Source organism: Lytechinus pictus, chromosome 15, assembly GCF_037042905.1.
Source record: "Lytechinus pictus isolate F3 Inbred chromosome 15, Lp3.0, whole genome shotgun sequence".
Classification (NCBI taxonomy): domain Eukaryota; kingdom Metazoa; phylum Echinodermata; class Echinoidea; order Temnopleuroida; family Toxopneustidae; genus Lytechinus; species Lytechinus pictus.
The window spans coordinates 13,202,147-13,227,001 of NC_087259.1; the positions used below are offsets into that span (position 1 = coordinate 13,202,147).

At 37.0% G+C, this 24,855-nt stretch overlaps 1 protein-coding gene across 1 annotated transcript in view; it reads left to right on the forward strand.

Moving 5' to 3' along the window:
• The first annotated feature begins 15,622 nt into the window (after window positions 1–15,622).
• LOC135156805 (uncharacterized) overlaps window positions 15,623–24,855 on the forward strand; it is a 29,419-nt gene continuing 20,186 nt past the window's right edge. Inside the window, exons 1-2 of the mRNA XM_064110342.1 lie at window positions 15,623–15,748; window positions 24,000–24,166. Coding sequence (XP_063966412.1) covers window positions 24,059–24,166 — 108 coding nt within the window. The 5' untranslated portion in view covers window positions 15,623–15,748; window positions 24,000–24,058. The remainder of the gene's footprint in view (window positions 15,749–23,999; window positions 24,167–24,855) is intronic.

A 24,855-nucleotide genomic window follows, 5' to 3' on the forward strand; every position in this document is an offset into this window, starting at 1 on the left:
TGGCTTCTCGTATCGCTTTTGTTGGTGTGTCTGCCACACCGTAATCTCTGGTATATACGGGCAAAATGCATTTCGGTATCGGTAAAACACTATTAATTTTGTTTTATTTGTTTCTAATTTGTTTCTCTTGGAAAATTTACAGGAGACATTGCTTTGCAGGTTACTGCTTTAATGAAGCTCTGGCACATGAATCATGACGAATGTACCCCACCTCAATCCATATTTTAACTTTGTTAAAATATATATCTTTTGGAGACCCCAAAGTGGCAAAACTGCATTCCCCGCGGCATTCCCGCTACTTTACAAAACCAGATAGGTTTTTTTTATTTAAGCCTACGTCCATGGGAGCCCTCCGAATTTACCCCATCCCCTCTCTGTATTTCGACACTAAATCCGGGCACTAAATAAAAAAAAATATCGTGTTTTAAAGCCACCGGCAAGGCAAATTGCGTTTTTGGTATAATAAAGCAACTTTTATATCTATATTTCATATTTATCTATATTAATATTATTATTATCATTAATATTATTATTATTATTATTGTTAGTATTATTATTGTTGTTGTTGTTTTGCAGTTTGTAATAATGCTCTAGCACAGTAAAGGCTATAACCCAACAGGAGCATGCCTAGGATACCCTTTCCCCTTTTGGTTTTATGTATTCAAAAATAGTTTATTGTCTTTAGAACTCATATCTTGGAATAGATTGAGGTGAAAATACTCTACAATTGACATGTAGAAGAGCTGTGGTACATTGAAGAAAAGCCACACGTAAGCTCTAAAATACCCCTTTATTGATTCCACTCTATGTTAAATTTAAATATTTTTAGAGTCCATTCGGAAGAAAGATACATTTCTACTACACACAGTAAAGCCTCTTTACTTTCTCCTCTTGAAAAAAAAAACATAGAAGGCATTGTTTTATATCGCATAAAATAAGTTCGTGTACATGACGGTGGCCCGTCGAAGTTGCCCAACCTTTATTTTGTTTTGACAATATATATTTAGAATATCGTCTAAATGAAGCCCTCATCTGGAAAAGGGCACTTATTAAAGGCAGCATCTACATTATATAGAGGAGGCCCTGGTACTTGGAAGCGGGGGCTGAAGCACCCGCAAGATTTTTCTGAAGGGGGGGGGGGGGCTGTGCTGCGTGTGTTATTCTCCATAGACAGCACCCCCTGGAATTCCGGCAGATGTGACAAAACGAAAAAAAGAAACGTTACCAAAAAAAAAAACCTTCATTTTGTAGTGCAATCCATTTTGTTTATTTGCTTGTTAAATTTCTTGATGTTAATTTGAAAAGCAAAAAAGTTTCAATGTAAAATTTTGGTCCGAAGAAATTTAACAAGCTTTAGCCCCCGCTTCCAAGTACCAGGGCCTCCTCTATATAATGTAGATGCTGCCTTTAATAAGTGCCCTTTTCCAGATGAGGGTTTCATTTAGACGATATTCTAAATATATATTGTCGAAACAAAATAAACGGTTGGGCAACTTCGACAGGCCACCGTCACGTACACGAACTTATTTTAAGATATATAAAACAATGCCTTCTATGTTTTTTGTTTTTTTCAAGAGGAGAATGCAAAGAATATAAAAATATAGATATAAAAGTTGCTTTATTATACCAAAAAACGCAATTTGCCTTGCCGATGGTTTTAAAACACGATGTTTTTTTATTTAAAGTCGAAATACGGAGGGGGGGTGGGGTAAATTCGGAGGGCTCCCGTGGGCGTAGGCTTAAATAAAAAAAATAAAAAAAATTCTTCAGGAAACATGTTGACTGATGTCTCATACATCTGTCTTTTCCAAGAAGATTATACAAGTCAAACTGGTTTTGTGGCGGGAATGCAGGGGGATGCAGTTTTGCCACCTCGGGGTCTCCAAAAAGATATATATTTTAATAAAGTTAAAATATGGATTGAGGTAGGATACATTCGTCATGATTCATGTGCCAGAGTTTCATTAAAGCAGTAACCTGCAAAGCAATGTCTCCTGTAAATTGTCCAAGAGAAACAAATTAGAAACAAATAAAACAAAATTAATAGTGTTTTACCGATACCGAAATGCATTTTGTCCGTATGTATCATAGATTACGGTGTGGCAGACACACCAACAAAAGCGATACGAGAAGCCGATGGAAGCTATTGTGTTGAGATTGTGTTATCTCGAATGACATACCATTTATCGCTTTATTGTCCGATTCGTGAGTGTGACTGTGACATAGAGATTGTTTTGGTCTCGTTTTAGCGCAATATCACGTCATACATTTTGACATATTTGCCCTCTTTCTAAGCAAATTAAGACACTAATACTGTCATGAAGCATATCGATGTTTTCGCTAATATATTCTCTTTCATGTAGAATGTTGACATTGTGTATTAGTTGCTGTTTTTTAAAAGCAGTTCAGGATTCATGAAAAAATACTCTGTTTTAAATTATAATTTGCATAATTTATGTAAATTAGGTAATAATAAACAAGGATATCCCAATTATTTTATAACAATTTTCTTCCCTTTCTTACCCTAAGTCTTTATTTCCAATTTTAGGGCAGTTCTGGTTAAATATATATTCTGAAATACTTGTTTTTACTATATCGACATAATATGCAAATTTATGCAAATTACTTGCTTATTTGCATAGATACAGCGTGTCTCTTTGGATGAATCTTTTTCTTTTGACTCAAGGAACATTTATGCCAAGTGGGACATTTGTACTAAAAAATGCAGCGTTCAACCTCTTAACAAGTCTACTATCACTTGCAAATTGTAATGTGTTTGCCGGGGTTCGGGGCTCATCCTGTATTACTTTAGTACCGGTACCATGTAAACCTCAATTTCAATCATTCCTTTGCCTGACTTCCAAATAAGAAAAGTGTGATCATCATCATAGGCGGATCCAGCTTTTGGCGAAAGGGGGGGGGGCGCACTGCCGAGCGGCGCACATATTTTTGCACTTCACCGGCGCCATAAAAGAAAATGTTGAAAAAGGGGGTAAAGTCTGACCCTGTCAAATGCTCTTTTAAAAATGTAGGATTTCCAGTCATGCCATTTTGCATGACCACACGCAGATGATATTCCCGGGGGGGGGGGGGCAAGACTCGAAAATTTGGTGCACATCTCACATTTGCACATTTTTCATAGTTTTCATGAAATGTTAAGGGGAAAAAAATTGTTTTTCACAACAGCAGATCGCGAATGTGCCCCCCTCCTTCCCCCTTGCTGCGTACGACCATTCCCTGAAGTCCACTTAAACATATCTCATTACAACAAAAATATACATCAATTTAAACATATAATCTTTCTAAAACATATTATATAGAGAGAGATTGAAAAACTTATTAAAGAAAGAAACAAGCAAAAAGTAACACAAATTATGCATGTTATGTGCGATTTCAAAATCTCGTGTGTTAACCTTTTATTGCGATGAGGCCAATACTTTTGTATATTAATAGAGATACAATTTTTTTTTTACTATATGTATATATATATATATATATACAGGGGCGTCGATCCTTTTTTTACGATTTGGGGGGCAAAATCATGAATCAACTTTCCAAAGGCGCTCGATATCACACAAAACAAACAAACTCACACAAACACACACACACATATGCATATTTATATATATTTATATGACTCATGAGATAGAAACACATATCTCACCAACAAATTAATGCAAGCGCGAAGCGCGAGCTGAAATTTTTTAGTATACTGACCTGAAAACAGGAAAAAGGTGCCTGTTTAGGACTGTTTGTAGTAACTCATGAGGAGGATACATATCTCACTACACAGATAATGCGAGTGCCGAGGGCGAGCTGAAATTTCTTTATATTCTGACCAGAAAGCTTGATATTTTATGCATTTTTTGTATTAATGATTAAGATGGGTATCTAAAAAAAAACAATAGATGCAAGCGCGAAGCGCGAGCATAAAATTTTGATATTTCGATCTGAAAAAAAATGACAGTTTAATGGACGTTTGTAATAAAGAACAAGATTTTATCCAGCAAAAGATTATTGCAAATCGAAGCGGGAGTTCTTTTGACGTTTAGTCCTGAAAAAGGGACATTCTATTCACCTATTTAATCATGAAAAGTATGGGGTTTTGCTACAGAAATGATGCGAGCACGAAGCGCGAGCTGAAAATTTTTATATTCCAATCTGAGAAGCGGATAATTTAAGCACGATTTTAAATAAAGAACGAGTTGTGTAGCTCAATCTCAATATACGACTAATTGCGTAATTATACACTCCTGGTACTGGCAAAGGGTTTTAGCAAAGTTTTGGGCTAAAATATCGAATCATCTTCATAAAACACTATAGTAGCTGTCTTAAACTAAAGGCCATAGAGGTGGCACAATGTGGAATGTGTAAAGAAGAAAAGTGACTGACCTTCTTTTTATTAAAGCATTGGAAAATAAGATCAAAATTAAAGGATTTGCTCTACGCTTTTGTATGATTCTGGGATTTGTTTAATAAATTAAAGATTTCATGACATCTGTCATTCTGTGGGCAACTGCCCCGCCCCAGTCCACTCTGTAAGGGCATGCGATAAGCTTTGTTATGACCATTCAACAATAAAATGTATAACCAGGTGCCGCTGATCATTCTTGACCGGCGCCGATCTAGATTTGGTTGGCAATAGGCCCTTCTTCATTATTCTACCGGCGCCTATTTATTGGAACCATGCAGGGGACGCTGATTATTCTTGACCGGCGCCGATTTAGAACAAGTAGGCCTAGTGCTGATTATTTTTACCGACGTCACGTAAGATTCAAGCAGCGGCAATTCATAATTGACTGGCGCCGATTTAGAACCAGGAGGCGCCGATTATTCTTGACTGGCGCCGATTTTTAACCAGGTGGTGCTAATTATTCTTGTCCGGCGCCGATTTAGATTTAGGTGGAGCTGATTATTCTTGATCGGCGCCGGTTAAGACTCAGGCAGCGCCGATTTATAACCAGATGGCGCTGATTCTTCTTGACCAGCCCCGATTTAGATATAGGTGGCGCTGATCATCCTTGATCGGCGCCGGTTACGAACTCAGGCAGCGCCGATTTATAACCAGATGGCGCCGTTTATTCTTGCCCGGCGCCGATTTAGATTTAGGTGGAGCTGATTATTCTTGATCGGCGCCGGTTAAGACTCTGGCAGCGCCGATTTATAACCAGATGGCGCTGATTATTCTTGTCCGGCCCCGATTTAGATTTAGGTGGCGCTGATTATCCTTGATCGGCGCCGGTTAAGAACTCAGGCAGCGTCGATTTTCTGTACCGGCGCCGATTTATAACCAAATGGCGCTGAGTATTCTTGTCCGGCGCCGATTTAGATTAAGGTGGCGCTGATAATTCTTGATTGGCGTCAGTTATATGCAGGCAGCGCACTGCTGATTATTTTTAACCGGCGAAGTTGTTGGGAAAAGGGTAGTTCAAAGAAAAGATAAGGAAGATGATATGATTGTGCTTTGCTGGGGGATAGTCTTTCCTTACTGTTGCTAATATTATATCAGTGTATAATTTTTTTTTTTTAGTCATGGGGTATGAAAATAGCGGGGACGGACTAGGCCCAAACTTCAAGCTTGAAAGTTGAAGTTTAGGCCTAGTCCATCCCCGCTATTTCATCTTCATATGAATAAGTATAATTCTCAGCAGTTTCTTTTATTCAGGAACGTTTTACTTCAGAATAATCAGTGTTGAAATACAATTGATTTAGCATTAGTGTCTGTTATTAGTGTTAAGTGTTACTTAGTCTTAGATTTGAATGAAATGGCGTAGCCTGCCCTAGACCTAAATCAAGTCTATTTGAACAGGATGGCCTGGGGTGGTAATCTGAAAACGTTCTTAGTGTTTACTTCATTCAAATGTGATATGTGATTCTTTAGTTATACAGGCCCAGCATAGACAGGTCCTGATTCAGCTATACACAGCTGTACTGCCTGTAGCAATATGTGGTTGGAATAATTTTACTTTTATAAACAGAGTGAGGTAGGCCTATGCCTCTATGTGATAGAGAATGAAGTTTTGGGTCCAGATAATTTTTTTTGTTCTAGTTTGGAATATTCATACATAGGCCTGGGATATATGGGCAGCTGGAAATTTCAAAAATATTTTTTTAAGAAGAGTAATTTTATTTATCTCTAAAACTCTCAACTTTAAATTGTTAATTGCAGATCCAATGGGACCAAGTTCTTAGCAGTTCACATTGAGTCAGAAGTACAAAATTGAGAACCATGCAGATCAGCAAGTGTTAGTTCATGTAGTTACAATCTATTAATGAGGAACAGGATATCTAAATGGAAAAATTGCAAGGTATGCTGAAAAAAAAAAATAATAATAATTTTCCCCCTGGGGGGGGGGGGGTCGGCTATGGCCAATTGTGCTGAAACATGATGTGATATCATGTAATGTGTGAGTTAATATTTGTTTGAATTCAGATTCACCAGTATTTCCATTTTCAACACTGCATACTAAGTATCCATATCTCCTGTATATACATGCATTTGCATATAAAAGCAAGATATTATTCAGTTTTCACAAAATTCTGATAAATATTTGAATTAATTTATTATCAAAACAAACTGTAGATAGTTATATTGATATATGAATTTATCTGGATGTGGAATGAAAGTGACTGCATGTGCTAAACTTGTTTTATCACTGAAGAGTATAAAATAGAGTTTACATCTTTTTTTGACAAACTGGACTAGATGAGTAAGAATAATTTACAGCTTATTTTCTTTTCTCTTTTATACCATGCAGGTTTCCCACTTCCCAAGCTGTTTAAGTACTGGTATCACAACAAGTGCCAAGAAGAGATATGAAGGCCAAGTAAATAAAAAGTAGTTACTTCATTTCAATTACACATTAAAATTGAATTAATTTGAAATAAATATATTAATAAAGCATTGAATGTAACGTAACTTAAACTACACATCTGTAGAAAAGAGTGCAGTACAAGTTCAGGTTCATCACAGGGGCCTCGGAACGGTTTTCAAAGTGGGGGGCTAACCATGCAAAAAATCACAATCGTATGGTCATTTTTACGTTCTTGTACATGGCTTTGGAAAAAAGTGGGGGCTCCCCCCCCCCGCTTCCACGGCCCCTGCATAACCGGGCAATGACATTGAAGTATACACGTTTTGGTATAAAATTTCACACAAAATACAAGTAAGAAATCTTTTTCCAACGGGCAAATGTATCACCTTTTATTGATATTTTATACTTCTACTAGTTCTTAGTAGTTTTTATGAAAATAAATATTTTCCAGTTTAAAGGCCTATTCAATATCAGAATAAGTCTTCTTTTAGTGACATACTTAGGGTTGTAAATATATAAGACAAAAAATATTGTATTTTGAAATAAAAATCATGCATAGCGAAATGATAATATAGGTGATCAGAAGATTAAGAAATAATGTTAGTATCACTCCTGGACCTCATTTCATAAACAAGTTATTACTATTGTAATCTTGTCATTATGACAATTATGGTAACATGGCTGAGCAAGAAATTAAGGTTTTTTTTATGTTACCTAATAAAGGCTGGGTGCAAAGTTACCATGATTACAAGTCTTTATAGATTATGTAGGGTTATTAAGTTGCATTTATGGTTATCTTACTTTAAAAAAGTGTGAAATGGGTTACCACTGTAATAATGTATAAATAGACTATATTTTAAAAATAGATTGAATTCTAACCACAGTGACAGTAGACAAAATCAAATTTTGTTAATGATTCGCTAATGTATTTATTGGGGAAGACACTCTTTAGGTAGATTCTGGCATTGTGCCCCCCCCCCTTATGAGGAGTGCTCTCACATCAGTAGTCTATTTCTTGTCAGCAAATTTGAAAGGAATTTACCTTCTTTTTTTTTATTGACAAACTTTTGTGGAAAAAATAAACAAATATCAAAGATTGTTATGCTCTTTTATGGAATATTAACTATAGGCTCATCGAGATCCTTTGACCGAAATCTTTTTAACAAACATTGTACAATGCAGAAAAATGTACTTAATCCTATTTTTGTACATTTACCCACACCATACTACCCCCACCCAGTAACAGCCCTTTTTTTAAGCTATGCTTTGCCTTCATTTTTAAAATACAATTTAATGCTTGGTAGACGCTAATCATTATTTTTATGTTTATGTCAATGTTTTAGAAAATGGATTCCTTAATAAACATTTTAATTTTGAATTGAATTTTTTTATCTTGGTAATTTTCATTTATCAATGAATTGTGATGATATATTGCTTCTGAGCTGTTATGCACAAATGGCACAAGATGTTGCACCGAGTACTAAAATGAGATGATGCCACTGTTACATGAGATCAAACAGCAGTCAATAAAATAAAATATTATTCAAGAGAAATAAGGATAAGAGTGGGAAAGGAAGTAAAATGACAGGAGAATTATTTGATTGTATCCATATAGTTGTGTCAGTTTCTGAGACAGACAGAAAGAGAGAGAGAGAGAAGTGGGCAGGAGATGGGGGGGGGGCAGTTAGTGAAAAATCAGTTTGTTTTGAAAGAAGCAATTGTTAGACCTTACTGTTCATGACGGGGGAGGGCTAATTATTTCTCAAAAATTTTGAAACCTGCATATAAAATGTATTTTTTCTTTCCATATGAAAATTACACCAGATTCATTTTCAGTTGAAAATAAAAACAAGAAATACCCTATAGCCTACGATCTGTTTGCTCTCTTGCCTATTTAATTTTGAGAACCCCCCCCCCCTAAAATATGGTATATACCTAGGTCATGATTATTGATGTTTGACATAGAAGTCGCCATTTAAAATTAAGTGCTCCGAGGACTGCTATTCATAATAGGACTTATATTGGAGACTACAATTATGGAAAAGAATTTGATTTGTTATTATATCTTTGTTCATATTATGAAAAAAGGTTCATTTCGTTTTCTGCAATAAAAAGAAAAAAATAAGGGCTCCAGAAACGTAAAGAGATGTCATCGTAATTACATTGAACCATATTGTCAACCGAGGAACACACGATTTAAGGGAAAAAATTATCATGGCAACATTTGGGAACCTCTTCTGTAATATTTTTTTAGCAAAGATCCTGGCCATTTGCAGCTAAAACAAAGCAAAGATGCAGTAAAAATCGTGGTAGGCAATAACAAAAAGGTCATTAAAATAGATGAAAAATAATACTCTGAGGAGGAAAAAAAAGAACGAATGATCTCACATGATGTAATTACGGCTCGGTGTAAAAATGGCAGAGGTAAAAATGGCAGAGGTAATAATGGCAGAGGTAAAAATGGCAAAGGTAAAAATGGCAGAGGTTAAAATGGCAGAGGTAAAAATGGCAGAGGTAAAAATGGCAAAGGTAAAAATGGCAGAGGTAAAAATGGCAGAGGTAAAAATGGCAGAGGTAAAAATGGCAAAGGTAAAAATGGCAGAGGTAAAAATGGCAGAGGTAAAAATGGAAGGGAAACAAACTGATTGATGGCATACTATAATCATCACTATAATCATCATGATCAAACCTTTACATTTTTTCATCATCATTATTATAAATTTTCTACCCTAAATTATTGGGGGATGATAATACAGGCCATCCCCCCCACTTGAAATATTGGGGGGGGGATATATCCCCCCCATCCCCCCCGTGATCGACACCCATGTACCCATCCCTTCAAATATTTACTCTTTCCAAATAACTTGTTAAAATGTGTTTACCGATTTATTATTTAAGAGTTCCTGTTCATGAATATGAATAAATATTGGATTATGTTAGTAAATTCGTTTCGCAACGTGTAAGGGGAATCCCATAAATTTTCCAAAAGCTCAAGCAAAATTTTTACAATGCTCGCCAGAGACAATGCTACGAGCTTCAATGAAGTCATTTAATGTGATCCCTCAGTCTTTTCACGCATTTTATTTTGAACATTAAAAGACTTCGACCCCGGGACTTCGACCTTTTTTTTTTTCTTATCAGAACCCACAAACTTTAGTTGATGTTATCAATTCTGAACTTTTAATGTTACTGAATGGATAAGAGCCAATCGATTATCTTTCACCTCTATATATGCTATTTTTTCTCACTCTTTTCACTTTTTCACCTGTGCGCCTTGAGCATTATATTTTTAATGGATTTGGCGCCTTATAAATTGCATCTATTATTATTATTATTATTATTAACAAAAAAAAATTATTTAGTAATTCTATAGACAAGTTACCGATGAACATTATGTTTGATATTACTCCATTTTGAAATGGTCAAAAATAATTTTTAATTAGAAATGGTACCGTACACCAAATTTCTTGGAATAACAGTTGACAGCAAACTTTCTTGGAAAAATCATATCGAATCTATATGCAAAACAATTCCACGAAATATAGGTATTATTAATAGGCTAAAATTTTGCATTCCTTCCACATCATTAATCATGCTTTACCCATCCTTAATTTTGCCTTACTTCAATTATTGGATTCTTATTTGGGGTAATACCCACCAGTATACATTATATTAGATAAATTGTTACTTTTGCAAAAGAAAGCACTTCGTATTATTTATAGTTCTGCTTTCCGTTCTCACACGGACCCACCTTTTCTTGAAAGTAAACTGTTGAAAGTCAGAGACCTGTATTTATTCCAGTTAGAGCAATTCAATATAGTTACAATAATATCGCACTTTCCCACATTTTTGATGCCATGTTCCCAAAAAATAAATTTTATCATAAATACCCTACGAGACACTCTGACAAATTTCATATACCACTTTACAGAACTTTACTGGCCAAAAATACAGTCATATACAACGGTCCTAAATTCTGGAACTCCCTTATAACAATGTTAAATACAGTGTCTCTTTAAATGCGTTAAAACGTAGACTCAAACATTTCCTGCTTCATTCCTTTAATTCTTCGCAACGGAACTATCATTTCATATATCTTGATTATCATCCTTACATTTAAAATATATATATTTATTGTTTTATCTTTTTATCTTATATTGTTATTTCACCAGATCAAGCTGGTCTGTGGTCAGCCCTTCCCCATTCTGACTTATTTTCTTATTTGCTTATTGTGTTATTCTTATCTTGGATTGTCCTGTCCTGTCTCTTGTTTTGTCTTGTCTTCTATGTCTTGTCATTCCCTCTCTCTTCTTTTTCTTCTGTCTAATGTGCAATATATCCTTCATAGCGGAGACCTATCTGTGTGACTATAGCTCTGCATTTGGTCAGTAATTTAAAATATGTTAACATTAATCTGATTTCCACATTTTCGTTCCTTCTCTTTTTTCTTTCCTGTATACGCATAATGATTAAATCGACAATTTACTATTTTTTTCATTTCCAAGGGGAATCCACTGCTTACAAGCATGGACCTATTCGTAATAGGTCCATGTTACAAGCAATGCTTTTAGTGGACCCCTAGTTCATTTCCATTTATGCTCAATTTTATACTGTTTTTTTTACGAGGTAAGAATGTTCATCTGTAAAAATTGTATCCGATTTATAGTACTTTGCATTATGTTTGAATGGAAATGAAATAAAACAATTAATTGAATTGAAATAAGTAGTCATTCAAAGAAGATTAAAAAAAACCATGTCTCAATAATGTACCACAGTAATATCAATAATTATTCCGGTAACGTAGGCATAGCTCTCGGTGTGTCGCTCCCGTCAACCAGCGAATTAACCGCTTGGTGCTCCTAGCTGGCACCAAAAGTATCCCAGTTATCAGACTTCTATGTGAACCCAGCCTAAGGGAAATGTGACCGCGCCCAGACCCGGTTAAATATGCCTGTCGCACGAGGGGCGTCGAATAGAGGTCCTTTAGGCTGGGTTCACATAGAAGTGTACTATTCGGGTATACGGTGCACGTTTTTGAGGGCACGCGAATAGCTTGAATCGAACAATAGGATTTCCTAATACCGGGTCACATGAGAGGGCATTATACGAAAATGCCGTATAGCTGCGTATAGTATAGTATAGTGGGAATCGTACTTGTTCGATTTTCGTGCAGCGTATACAGACGTGGCAGGTGGTGTTCTGAATTTCCCTATAATATTTACTGTGTGCGTTGGTTAAATGAGGTATTAATGAAATGATTTCTTGGTACTCATTTTATTGGAATTTCTTAGCACATGCCGTCATACAGTGGCGTACCGTGGGTCACGGCATTGGGGGGGGGGCACCAGCAGAAACTTTGAGTCACCTGGTGAGCGCGCGGAGCGCGCTCAGTTGCTAGGTATGCTGACCTAATAGAGACATTTAAGGACAGTGTCATAAAACGGATATGTATGTCACTGATCACATAATGCGAGCGCGAAGCGCGAGCTGAAAATTTTTGATATTCAGACCTAAAAAGGGACATTATAAGCAAATTTTTGTAATCATGATTCCTGTCTCGCTAAACAAACAATGCGAGCGTGAAGCGCGAGCTGAAATTTTTGTATGTATTGACCCCAAACGGACATTTTAAGGACTATATTTTAGGAATCTATTAAGAGTATACATATCTCACCATAGTAATCTACTGCGAGTGTCAAGCGCTTGCTGATTTTGTTAGAATTATATGCATCCAAACACATAAAGCACTTGTAGTCATTGTATTCATGATTAACATGCGCATCTCACTAATCAAATATTGCGAGCGCGAAGCTCGAGCTGAAAATTTAGGAAATTCAGACCTGAAGAGGGACATTTTAAGGCTTGTTTGTAGGAATTCACGAAGACCATACGTATTTCACTAACCAAATGAAGCGTGCGCGAAGCGCGAGCTGAAATTTTTGTATAAATTGACCCCTAACATGAATATTTTAAGGACTATTTGTTTTAAGAATCCATTAAGAGTACACATATCTCACCATAGTCATCTAATGCGAGTGCCAAGCGCATGCTGATTTTGTTAGAATTACACCTAAATACATACTTTTTGTAGTCATTGTAGTCATGATTATCATACGCATCTCACAAGTCAAATATTGCGAACGCGAAGCGCGAGCCGAAAATTAAGAAATTCACACCTGAAGAGGGGCATTCTAAGGCTTGTTTGTAGGAATTCACGTAGACCATGCGTATTTCACTAACCAAATGATGCGAGCGCAAGCTGAAATTTTTGATATTCAGATCAGAAAAAAGGACATTTTAAGGACTGATTTTAGGAATTCATGAAGAGCAGACATATCTCACTAATCCACTAATGCGAACGGGATATGATTTATATTAAGACCTTAAAATGATATGTCACTACATAAAACAATAATAATTCGAAGTGCGAGGAAATATATTTGGTGTATATTGACTTGAAAACGGGAGGTTTTAGTACAACAGGATTATATATCTCGTTAAACAGACAATGCGAGCATCAGGAACAATGAGACATAGGCCCTGAGCAAGATATATGTTTCATAAAGTTATGATATTTTATTTTTATGTAATATAACATAACATAATCATGATATAATATAACATGACTAACAATAATTTCTTCCTTCCCACTACGTTTCTCTCACTTTCTCCCTCTTTTCCCCGTTTTTTTTTTTTTTTTTTTTTTTGCCAGCCGATTGGGGGGGGGGGGCACGTGCCCCCATGCCCCCCCGTAGTTACGCCACTGCCGTCATATTTAAGTTATCCAGCACTTCAAAGTTTATCTCATGCACATGTTGTATGATTTATGTGGGCTCTGCATTTTTCGTTCTGTCTTTTTTGACCTTGAAATGACTGAAGATACAAGGTCAAAAAGGTCCGCAGCGAAGGCTAATTGAGCTATGTTGTTGTGTATCGCTGAGTCATGTTTAATTAATTACTTAATTATTCTTATAATAAGTCGATAATAATGTGGAAATAGATTTCATTCAAGAAAATATTGTTTATAAAATGATTTATTTATTATTTCACTTTTGCTATGATTTCACAAAGCTGGGATGGGGGAGTAGAATCAAGCTCCCCCCCCCCTAAAAATGACGTCATCAAGGCAAAAATAGGAATGATTGATAAAATCAATTAGGCTGATACAGGTTTGAAATCTTAAAATATAAATTTGGAAACATAGCTACAGTATTTCCAATAACATTCCTCAACCCCCCCCCCCTCCCCCAAAATAAAATTTTAGTTTTTAGTGTGTAAAATCATATGGCTCAAATAAGCCCATCTCGACGGACTGGCTGAACTAACCCCATTAAAAAAAAATCATTAAAAGTTGTATTAAATAGAAGTTTAATAATTTGCAGAGGTGACTTCTCTGCTTGAAGTTAGTCCAAAACAAGCTTATTTTCGAATCTTAGTAAGTTATGTAGAAAAAATATGATTTGTTTTTCTTCCAGAAATTAACTTCATATGTACCTCCTCAGCCTCGGCCAGTAGGAGAAGAGCCAAATCTTCTTCGTCTGAAGTATCCATTTTGAATATTAAAGTAGGACACGCGTGCTACCTTTATGTGACCCGCCATGCCCGTATAGCGTATAGCGAATAGCGAATACCGTATACCGTATACTTCTATGTGAACCCAGCCTAACACTGACAAACTCGAACAATCAACCTGTTCTTCAGGTGTGATGATCCAGAGGGTGGTCCTTTTGTGTCATCCCACTCACTTAAATAGCACTACGTCATGTACTATTTTAAGATATTCGTCATAATCTGGAAGATGCACAGATCATTATTTTGAATGTGATTAAACGCACTACATAATGGGAATCCAATAATTCGTATGAGCCAATTTTTCATGAAGGGTCTCTATGAACAGGAAATAGGCCAGATTTTTTGTGTGCAGCTATACGCACGATGTGAAGGTGATGCGATGAGAATACATCTTTTAGTTTTAAGTGATGTGTAAGTTGTCATCATAATCTTTGAAAATGCAAAAATCAGCAACATGCATGCTAAAAAAATGAATAAATGAGGGAACTGTAGTTTACGAAAAATGATGTTTATGACCAAAACATATACGACTGAGAGAAGGACTGGTGGGTGTTTCATAAAGCCCTTAAGTCACCAATCAGTTATGCTATACATAATATGGTATATCCATAGAGCTATGGTATATCCATAGAGCAATAGCTCCATGGTATATCCCTGTGTAGGTGGGTACTATGTGGTATTCTTGCGTAATTTGACGAACAGCTTCATGCATCACCCGGTGGCACAGGACAACTTTCCTATGGGGGCTGCACCCCTCACGGAAAGGCACATGCATATACTTTTAGTTGCAATAGTTTTGTTCTTCGGTTATATCATAGGGTCTTCTTTCAAAGGACTTAGGATTATGATTACTTCGTCGTAAACGATGAGTACAATTCTAACAGGACCCAGCAGCCAACAAGATGAAAGAAAAAATACATGGTAGTTGTCAGTATGATATAATTAGTTGACATAATCGTGAGTCTTTACAAACTTAGTCCCTAGCTGATCAGATACAGGCCTACCTGCCAGATTAGAAATAGCGGGATCACCCGAATAATTTTGATAACTCGGGTTGATGAAGAAGTGCCTAATATGAGTAAATATTCAAAAGAACATACTTTGATACGAAAAAACCCAGATATCTATTGTTTACTGAGGACCGCAAAATACAATGACGCTGAAAAAAAGCTATTAGGGTATTTTCGCCTTTGATTGCAAACAGTCTTTTGGAAATGGTTATTGTACAAGTGAATATATAGTTGCTGTAACATCTTTTCATGCATAACACTTGCCGTCGGAACTCGACCTTATCTCGCGATTTCATCGAGAATTTCTTTCCTGCATGACATACCGTTTTTGAAGAGGTATTTTCAAATAGGGTAAGCCGAATCTGTTTTATTTTTATAACACCAAGACCGGAGCTAAAATTAAAACTGAAAAAAAAGGAAATTCTATAAGCTCCAAAGCGATGTTTTATTACAACTTGGCGAGGAAATTACACTGGCAATCATTCAGTACTCAAATTGATAGAGACTTGCACTGAGCTCTTGACCTATTTGTTCGGCTGCTATTTTGGCAGAAATTGCTAGGTCAGGAAAATCTGTAACACATGATTATATTCTTTATCTAACGTGCGTCCCACAAAAAACGAAACCGAGATCTATCGATGATTTATCATAACTTAATCACAAATACAATAGACAAATGACCTACCATTGTAAAGCTGAGAATCTCTTCTTTCATCTAAAATTACTTAGATTATTTTTCATTCACGCATGAGTGAGAAAAAACAATTTGAAGAGGGGATACCAAAAAGTCATTTGGCGGGCTGTATCTGGGTTTTAAAAAAAAAAAAAACATTTTTTATAAGTTCGATATTTGCTCTTTAATTTGATACCTCAATTACAGAAAATGGTCAAGAAATATGAAAGTTCTGGTTATTTGAAATAAGGCTTGAATTTCAATAATTTCATAAAACGAAGAGGTTCTACAGCCTAGCGTTCAAACTCACTTGACACTCCGTTTTGTTGACGATCAGCCATGTATTAAGTCTTTTGTTAACCATGCGATAGCTTCTGTGAGAAACCGGTGAAAACACGTTTATTTAATGAAATTATGGAAATACATGCATTGTTTCGAGAGAACATAACTCTTTCACTTCTTGACCATTTTTTGTGATTAAGGTATCAAATAAAAGAGCAGATATTGAACTTTTTAGGCATGTGATTTTCTTCTTGAAATTCAGATACCCCCCGCCAAATTAGTTTTTGGTATCCTTTCTTCAAATTGTTTCTACTCACTCATGCGTGAATGAGGAATATCAGATGAAAGATGAGATTCTAAGCTTTACATTGGTAGGTCATTTGTCTATTGTATTTGTGATTAAGTTATGATAAATCATCGCTTAATCTCGGTTTCGTTTTTTCTGGGACGCACTGTATATTTAGATATTTTGATAACTATTTGAATTTATAAAACGGAATGGATTCGGCGCCTGTTAGTCACATTTCGATTATCGTCATCACCATCATAATTTTTTGTCTCGCCTGAACGAAGTTCGGCAGAGACTTTTTAATCACAAAATCCCGAGAAAGTATTTGCAAAGTCATGCAATGTTATTATACTTGGGGATTTTAATTGCAACATGTTAACTGATAATAATCTGTCAAAAAAGTAAAAAAAATCTATGTATGACCGAGCAGATGTCACAGGTTATAACCTACGAGAGTTACGCCTAACAATCAATCACTTATTGATTTAATTTGTATTTATGACTCACTTAGTTAAAGTGTCATTAAATCAGGAGTACAAATAACACGTTTAAGTGATCACTATGTAATATTTACTGTCATTAAATGTAAATATCAACCTCTTTCTCCAAAGATAAGCAAATTTCGCTCGTTCAAACATTTTGATTTTGAAACATTTAAAGAAGATATGAGCAACATTGACTGGAAAGAATTTTATTCATCTGGTCAGGATGTAGAAAAATTATGGAGTTGTTTTAGAAGTATACTCTGTTGGAAATTTGTGATAGACATGCCCCATTTATATCAGTGCGTCTTAAGCAAAGAGGAGTACCATGGATTAATGATGACTATCTGAATCTAGTACGAGAGCGGGATTACTGTCGAAAACAATTCCGAAAAACTGAATTAATATCTTGGTGGCAAAAATTTCAGCATTTTCGAAATAGAGCACAAAATTTGAATAAGCTTTTGAAAAAGAATTACTATCAGAATGAATTTCAAAACTGTGGTAATATTCAGAAGAATTGGAGAGTTCTTTCAAAACTTATACCAAAGAAAAATAAGAAAGAAAATAATGATGTCAAACTTACATGGGAAATGAACAAATAACTATCAAACAAATAGCCAATGTTTTAAATAAAGCCTTTAATGACGTAGGACTGAGATTACAGACTCCTTCGGATAATACATCAGTTGATGCAATAAGTAGTTTACAAACATTATCTTTACCCGAATGTGAATTTAAATTCAGTGAAATAAAAAAGATTAATTTTATGACATTGTCGAACATTGTTTGTTCAAAGGCTGTTGGGATGGATGGCATACATCCCAAGTTTCTCAAACTGGCTGCTCCTTTTTTATTTAGTAGAACCATTGGTATATTTATACAATATGATATTGCGAACATCTACTATTCCAAGAGATTTAAATACGGCAAGAATTACTCCAATACATAAAGGAGGATCATAATGTTGTTGATAATTTCAGACCGACATCTGTTCTACCAGCCTTGTCTAAAATACTAGAAAGAGCAATCCACAATCAACTTTATGAATGCTTGAATGAAAACAAATTGCTAACGAATTCCCAATCAGGTTTTAGACCTTTGCATTCTACTACTACATGTCTAACTGAAATTACCTATGTTTCATAAAATGGATCAGGGGCGAATGATCGGAGGTGTTTTCCTCAATTTACGTAAAGCGCGATGTTTTTCATTCTTGGAAAACATAAGTATTATGGAATTAAGGGTAACCATGGTAACGAATATGATTGGATGAAAGCATATTTAACAGACAGGAGACAGTTTGTCGTAGTAAATAATTGCATCAGTGAAAGTGTACAAATTAGATCGGGCGTCCCACAGGGATCCACATGGGTCCATTGATATTTTGTATTTTTATCAATGATATATGTAACTTAAATTTGAATGTTAATTCCAAAATGTGTCTTTATGCAGATTATACTGCTCTGTTCTGTCATGATGTATTATCTAAGGATGTTAAAAAAACCCTGCAAAGTGATTTTGATGTCATCTGTAACTGGCTCAACCTCTACGGAATGCAGTTGCATCCAAATAAGACAAAAGTCATGGCATTTGGTCAAAGATGGAAAAATCCCCGCGAAAGTTCTCGTAATTTCGCCAAGTACCTACTATTTAGCGGGTATTTTATTTCGGGGATATTACGCGTAGTTTGCTTTCACATTACCAAAATACCTGGTATTTTCTGATCGGGGTAAATTTCCCGATCAGAGAATACCTGGAATTCTGACGAACTTCGAGGCGGTTTGAAACCACCTAACTACTTCAAGGAAAATATTATCCCCTTATTTTTACCACCCCCCGGAAATTTACCCTCTCGGAATCTTTAAAATGCCATCGACTTGACAACCTGGCGAGATATTCGATCTTGCCAAGTCGACTTATAAAACGGTATATGTCGACATGGCTAGATATGAAGTTTACAAGTCCCGGCGAGAATCCACATATCTCGCCATGTTGACATATAACTTTTTATAAGTCAACTTAGCAAGATAATTTATCTCGCCATGTCAACATATAATTTTTTATAAGTCGACTTGTGGAGGACTTTTTCATAATGTGAAGGTTTTATTGATATGCACTGTATAAGAACTGTACTTTTATTTGTTATTATAAAGACATTTTTTTCTTCATTTCTTTTTAATCTTCTTTTTATTTGGTTATTAAAATGCGGTAAAGACACAAACTATCCGTTAGAGATGATAAAGATATTAATGGGTTACTCACTTTGACAGCCATTTTCAATTCAAGGGAATTTACAACTCTACTCCTTCGCTGTAAGTTTTGGTGTATTTGTCTGTAGGTTATTTTGATGGTTAGATTTATGTTGTCTGAAAACATTCATCCTGTATTTATTTTTATACAGAAATATACAAATATTAGAGCAAGCAATTTAGAAATTTCAAAGTATTCAAGTGCTTTTCAAGTCGGTAAATTGCGAGTAAATAATTACCAAAGAATTGATGTTCCAATCCATCTCACGCGCACTACATCTCACTTCGCTGAGACGGATTTGAGACGTATTTGAGACTACTTTGAAATGGTTTTAAGACGGTTTTGAAACTCGTTGACGCCTCGACGGAAATTAAATATCGAAGACAGGCACGTATCCAGGATTTTGCACCGCGGGGGTCCGACCTTATTTTGGCGCCCCTGTGTACTTTTCGAAAAATGGCGCCCCCTCCCCGCTAGACAAACACAATCTAGGTGCCCAATTGCATGTTGAAGAACCAAAGGCAATTGAATATCACTTTTTTTTTTAATTAAGTGTTCATGAAAAAAAAATCCATTTATATAATATAATACCCCTACTAAAAAAGAATAGATGCGAGCGCGAAGCGCGAGCTGAAAATTTTGATCAAAAAGAGGGCATTTCAAGCTCCATTTGAATTCATGAACAGGAACAAAACTTTTGATCTAGAACTTAAAAAGTGATATTTTTTGCAACATTTTAATCTATGAACAGGATGCTGAGCAAATAATGCGAGCGTGAAGCGCAAGCTGATATTTTTTTATCAACTGATCTATAAAAGGGGCATTTGAAGCTCCATTTGAATTCACGAACAGAATACTACTGAACCAATAATACAAGCGCGAAGCACGAGCTGTAAAGTTTTGATCTATAATGAACTTGAAAAAGGGACATTTCAAGGATCATTTGAATCTATAAACGGAGGAAGCATATCACTGAACAAAATATGCGAGCGCGAGGCGCTAGCTGATTTTTTTTTTATCTACTGATCTGAGAAAGGGGCATTTCTAGCTCCATTTGAATTCATAAACAGAATATCATTAAACCAATAATTGAACCAATAGCGCGAGCTGAAAAAATGATCTACTGAACTTAAAATGGGACATTTCAAGCATTACTTCGATTCATGAACAAAATAAGTATAACATGAAACCCCAAAAATGCGAGCGCTGAATTTTTTTGATCTTATGAATTTAAACTGGACATTTCAAGCATCATTTGAATCTATGAACAGGATAAGTATATCACTGAAACAAATAATGCGAGAGCGAAGCGCGAGCTGAAATTTTCGATCTACTGATCTAAAAAAAAATGGGGGTCCGACCACTTGACCGAAGGCCCGCGAGACCGATTTTTTTTACATTTTATTTTCCTTTATCAGGTGCCGAGTGGTTTAAGGCGCCTCGTTGCAGCGGCGTATGCCTGTTATCAGAGGGGAGAGGGGGAAGAGCCAAATATTTCCCGGTAACTCCGTCTAGAATTAGTGACATAGCTAGGATCTCAGTTTAGGGGCGGTAGTGAGCACGCGAAGTGGCGAAACACTTAATACTGATCGCGCGAAAGGCGCTCCCAATAAGGGGGAGTTTTCCCCCTCCCGCGCAAAGCACGGAGCTCCGACGTTTTCTTCGAATTGTTCATTGTCTGCTCCCGCTCCTCTTACATTCTCTGCCTTTTATCGGGTAACTAAATTTAGAATCAGTGGCGTTGCTAGGATTTCATTTTAGGGGGCGGTGGTGAGCACGCGAGTCGTGCGAAACACTTACTGCGCGCACGAAACGGCTCTCTAGGGGGGTGCAGTGAGGGGGGTGTTTCCGCTACTTACAGTATAAACTTACGTTGCCTAATTTCACTGACACTACTTAATCATCAACTCTACTCATTTAACGTTTATTTTTATGGTAATTCTGCTTCATGATCTTGTGCATTTAATGTTTAACAAGAAAACTAGAAATATTATGGAAATACATACACCTGGAACATTGAACCTCCATTATGGGCAATCCTATCTTAGCATTTTTTTCCATTTAAACAGAAAAATAAGAAGAACAAGAAGGTGAAAGTTCTAAAGAAAAGAACGTACAATAATTTGTCACTCAAATAGAAGTGCCGGGGGAATGGTCCTTTGGGGAGTTTTCATGGGGGGGTCGCCCTCCGGAGGAGTAGTCCTCTCGGGGAGTTGTCCTAAAACCCACTTTTTTATTGTTGTTGTTACTATTTTTGTTATCATGATATCAGCAGCAGCAGCAGCAGTAGTAGAATTAGAAGTCTTAGTAGTCGTAGTAGTAGTAGTAGTAGTTGTTGTTGTTATTGTTGTTGTTGTAGTTGAAGTAGTCGTTTTTGCTCTGCCCCCCCCCCCTCCGATAACAGGCAGAGGACGTATTAAGATGAGCGAGAGCAGGTAAGAAACAATTCAAAGGAACGTCGGACCTTCCGCGCTTCTCGCGGGGGGGGGGGGGTACACTCCCCTCCCTGCACCCCCGGAACGCGCTTCCCGTGCTCACTTCTGCCCCCTAAACTGAAATCCTAGTTATGCCACTAATTCTAGAAGGATTTACTGGGAAATATTTGGCTCTGCCCCCTCCCCTCTCTGATAACAGGCACCTGTTACGCCGCTGCAACGAGGCGCCTTAAACCACTCGACCGCGGCACCCGATGAAGGGAAAAAAAGTCGGTCTCGCGGGCCTTCGGTCTCGAGGACCCTCTGTCTCGCGGGCCTTCGGTCTCGCGGGCTTTCACCAATAAATGGTGTATTTCAAGCTCCATTTGAATTCAGGAACATGATATCATTAAATCAATCATTCAATTTTGCGCCCCCTCCCCGAGTTTAAGTAAATTTGGCGCCGCCTGTGAAACATGAGTTTGGCACCAATGGTCAAACATAAATTTGGAGCCCCCTAAGTTTTAGTTAGATTTGGTGCCCCCGGTTAAACATCAATGTGGCAGCCTCTCCCCCTGAGTTTAAGGTCAGTTTGGCGCCCCCTTATTTCAAGTCAATATGACGCGCTTTGTGGAACATGAATTCCGCCCCCCCTCAATGTGAAACATGGGCTTGAGCCCCCATGTAAAACATAAATTTGTCGCCCTCAGTCAAACATCAATTTGGCGCCCCTCCCCGAGTTTAAGGTCAATCTGGCGCCCCCTATGTGAATGAGTTGGCACCCTAGGTCAAACATGAATTTGGCCCCCTGAGTTTAAGGTCAGTTTGGCGCCCCCTTATTTCAGGTCAATATGGCGCCCCCGATCGAGCATGAATTTGGCGCCCCGGCCCTCCATGTGAAACATGAGTTAGGCGCCCTATCCCCATGTAAAATATGAATTTGCTGCCCCCTGTCAAAAATCAAATCGGGGCGCCCCTAGGTCGAACATCAAATCGCCGCCCCTCCGCCTAGGTCGAACATCAATTGGCGCCCCCAAGATTTAAGTTCAGTTTTTGCGCCCCCTCATTCACAGGTCATATTTGTGCTCCCGGTCGGACATGAAATTGGCGCCCCCCCCCCAAGTTTAAGGTCATTTCGGCGCCCCCTCGGTCGAAAATCAATTTGACGCCCCATTTGTTTAAGGTCAATTTAGCGCCCCCTGACGAATATTAACCTGGTGCGCAAAAACGTTAAAACTATCCCCTAATTTAAAAAAGAGTCGGGGAAAATGCTAAAATATCAAATTTTCCCTAAAATTTACCCCTTTTCCGGAGAAATAGGGAACGAGCATAAGTGTATAGTTGGAGGGGGAGGGAGCGGGGACTTAATATGTGCGTGAAGTACTGTTGTGTGTTAACTCACTATGCGTCTGTCGGCCCCGCGAACTATAACATGCGGTCCTTTGGGAGTAGTTTTCAGGGGCGATTGCCCAGGGCTATTTATTCTAAAAATTCATATCATTTGACCTAATTATTATTATTATTTCAAATCTTATTATTATTATTAGACCCCGTGGACTATCGGGATGTCCCGTGAATATAAATGTCAGTATCATTTACAGGAAAGTGACAGTGCATTAAGCATGTTAAGTCTAACATTTGGATAAAAGATGTCTAAGATGAAAATGATGCTACTGAAAGTGGGACGATGGGGGAGCGGACTTTCGAAAAACCACTCCCCCATTTGCTTTTTTTATTTTATTTCAGTGATTGCTTTACTTAATTGAATCAAGTTGTTGTAACTTAATGTACTTGAGTAACATGGATGCAAAGAAAATAAGTAAATTATACTTAAAAACTGCCAAACTTATACATACTTGAAGAAATTAAGGCAAATTTTTTGCCTCAATTTTATTGAGTAATTTCAAATATTTTTTTACAGTGTTCCCACTAGTGCACTTTCGTAAGGTATTTGAATTTAAGTTTATTTGGAGAGGACCTCAAACCGCCGGTCCTCTTGCTGTTCAACTAGTCTTATTACTTTTTTTCATACATGAAATTAAAAAAATTGGAAGGAGAGTTCCCTTCACCCAACAAACTGTTGTTAACCTTCATTATTCTGCTTTTTTTTGCTTGTCAGGTACGCCACCGCAAGCAAGCAGGTCAGATCCTATGGTATACAGTTGCTTCTTATTTCGTTCACATTCTTATTTCGTTCACAAATATATAGTTTGACCCCGTCACAGCAGGGTTTAGTGAGAGCCTGTCTCTTGATGAAGATCTGAGGCCATGGCACAGATGAAGGATGTACCCTCGTCAATACTTGCGACAGACGGTCGTGATATGAATACTGGTGTACTATCAATCCTTGAAAAGAAAGGCATTAGAATATTAAAGGTTAGTATTTGTAAAGGAAATCTGCAGTACTACCCTCAATATTCCCTTTTGCCTCTTAATTCCTCATCATAATTCGAGAAAAAAACCCGCAAACAACCACCCCCCTCCTTTGACGCACCAACTCTCATTTCACTCGACGACAGAAACGTACTTTTACGACGATAGTTGACTTTGGAAGAGACTTTTATCCCCGTCGTAAAAAAGGAAATTTGTATGACATGTAAAAACTGCCACCTTTCGCAATCCTCCCGGACGCTAATATTAGGGTCCCCTAACACAAAAGTTGACGCTTAATCATACAATTGATTTTTAAGATTGATTGTACATTATAGTCAATACAATCAAACGTAGAAAACTGCTCTACAATCAATGCTAAGATTTGTGTTACAGGGGGGTTACAGGCCCTACAGATCTGCTTTTCGTGTGCAAAATTCTTTCCCGCGACACCCGCGCGCCATACACGCATGTATTACGACTGATGGCTGGAGATATTCGAAATGCAGGACCTAAAATAGAATATGACATGGATAAGAAAGTGGTTTTTCAAACAAATCGAGTACATATTGAGTGAGGAAAAACTTACTAAATTAAGGCTTAGATATAGATCATTACAGTCCATCGAATCGATATTGCATTTAATGTGGATTATTGGTGGATGACTGGCAATTGATTCCATGGGTCAGATCACC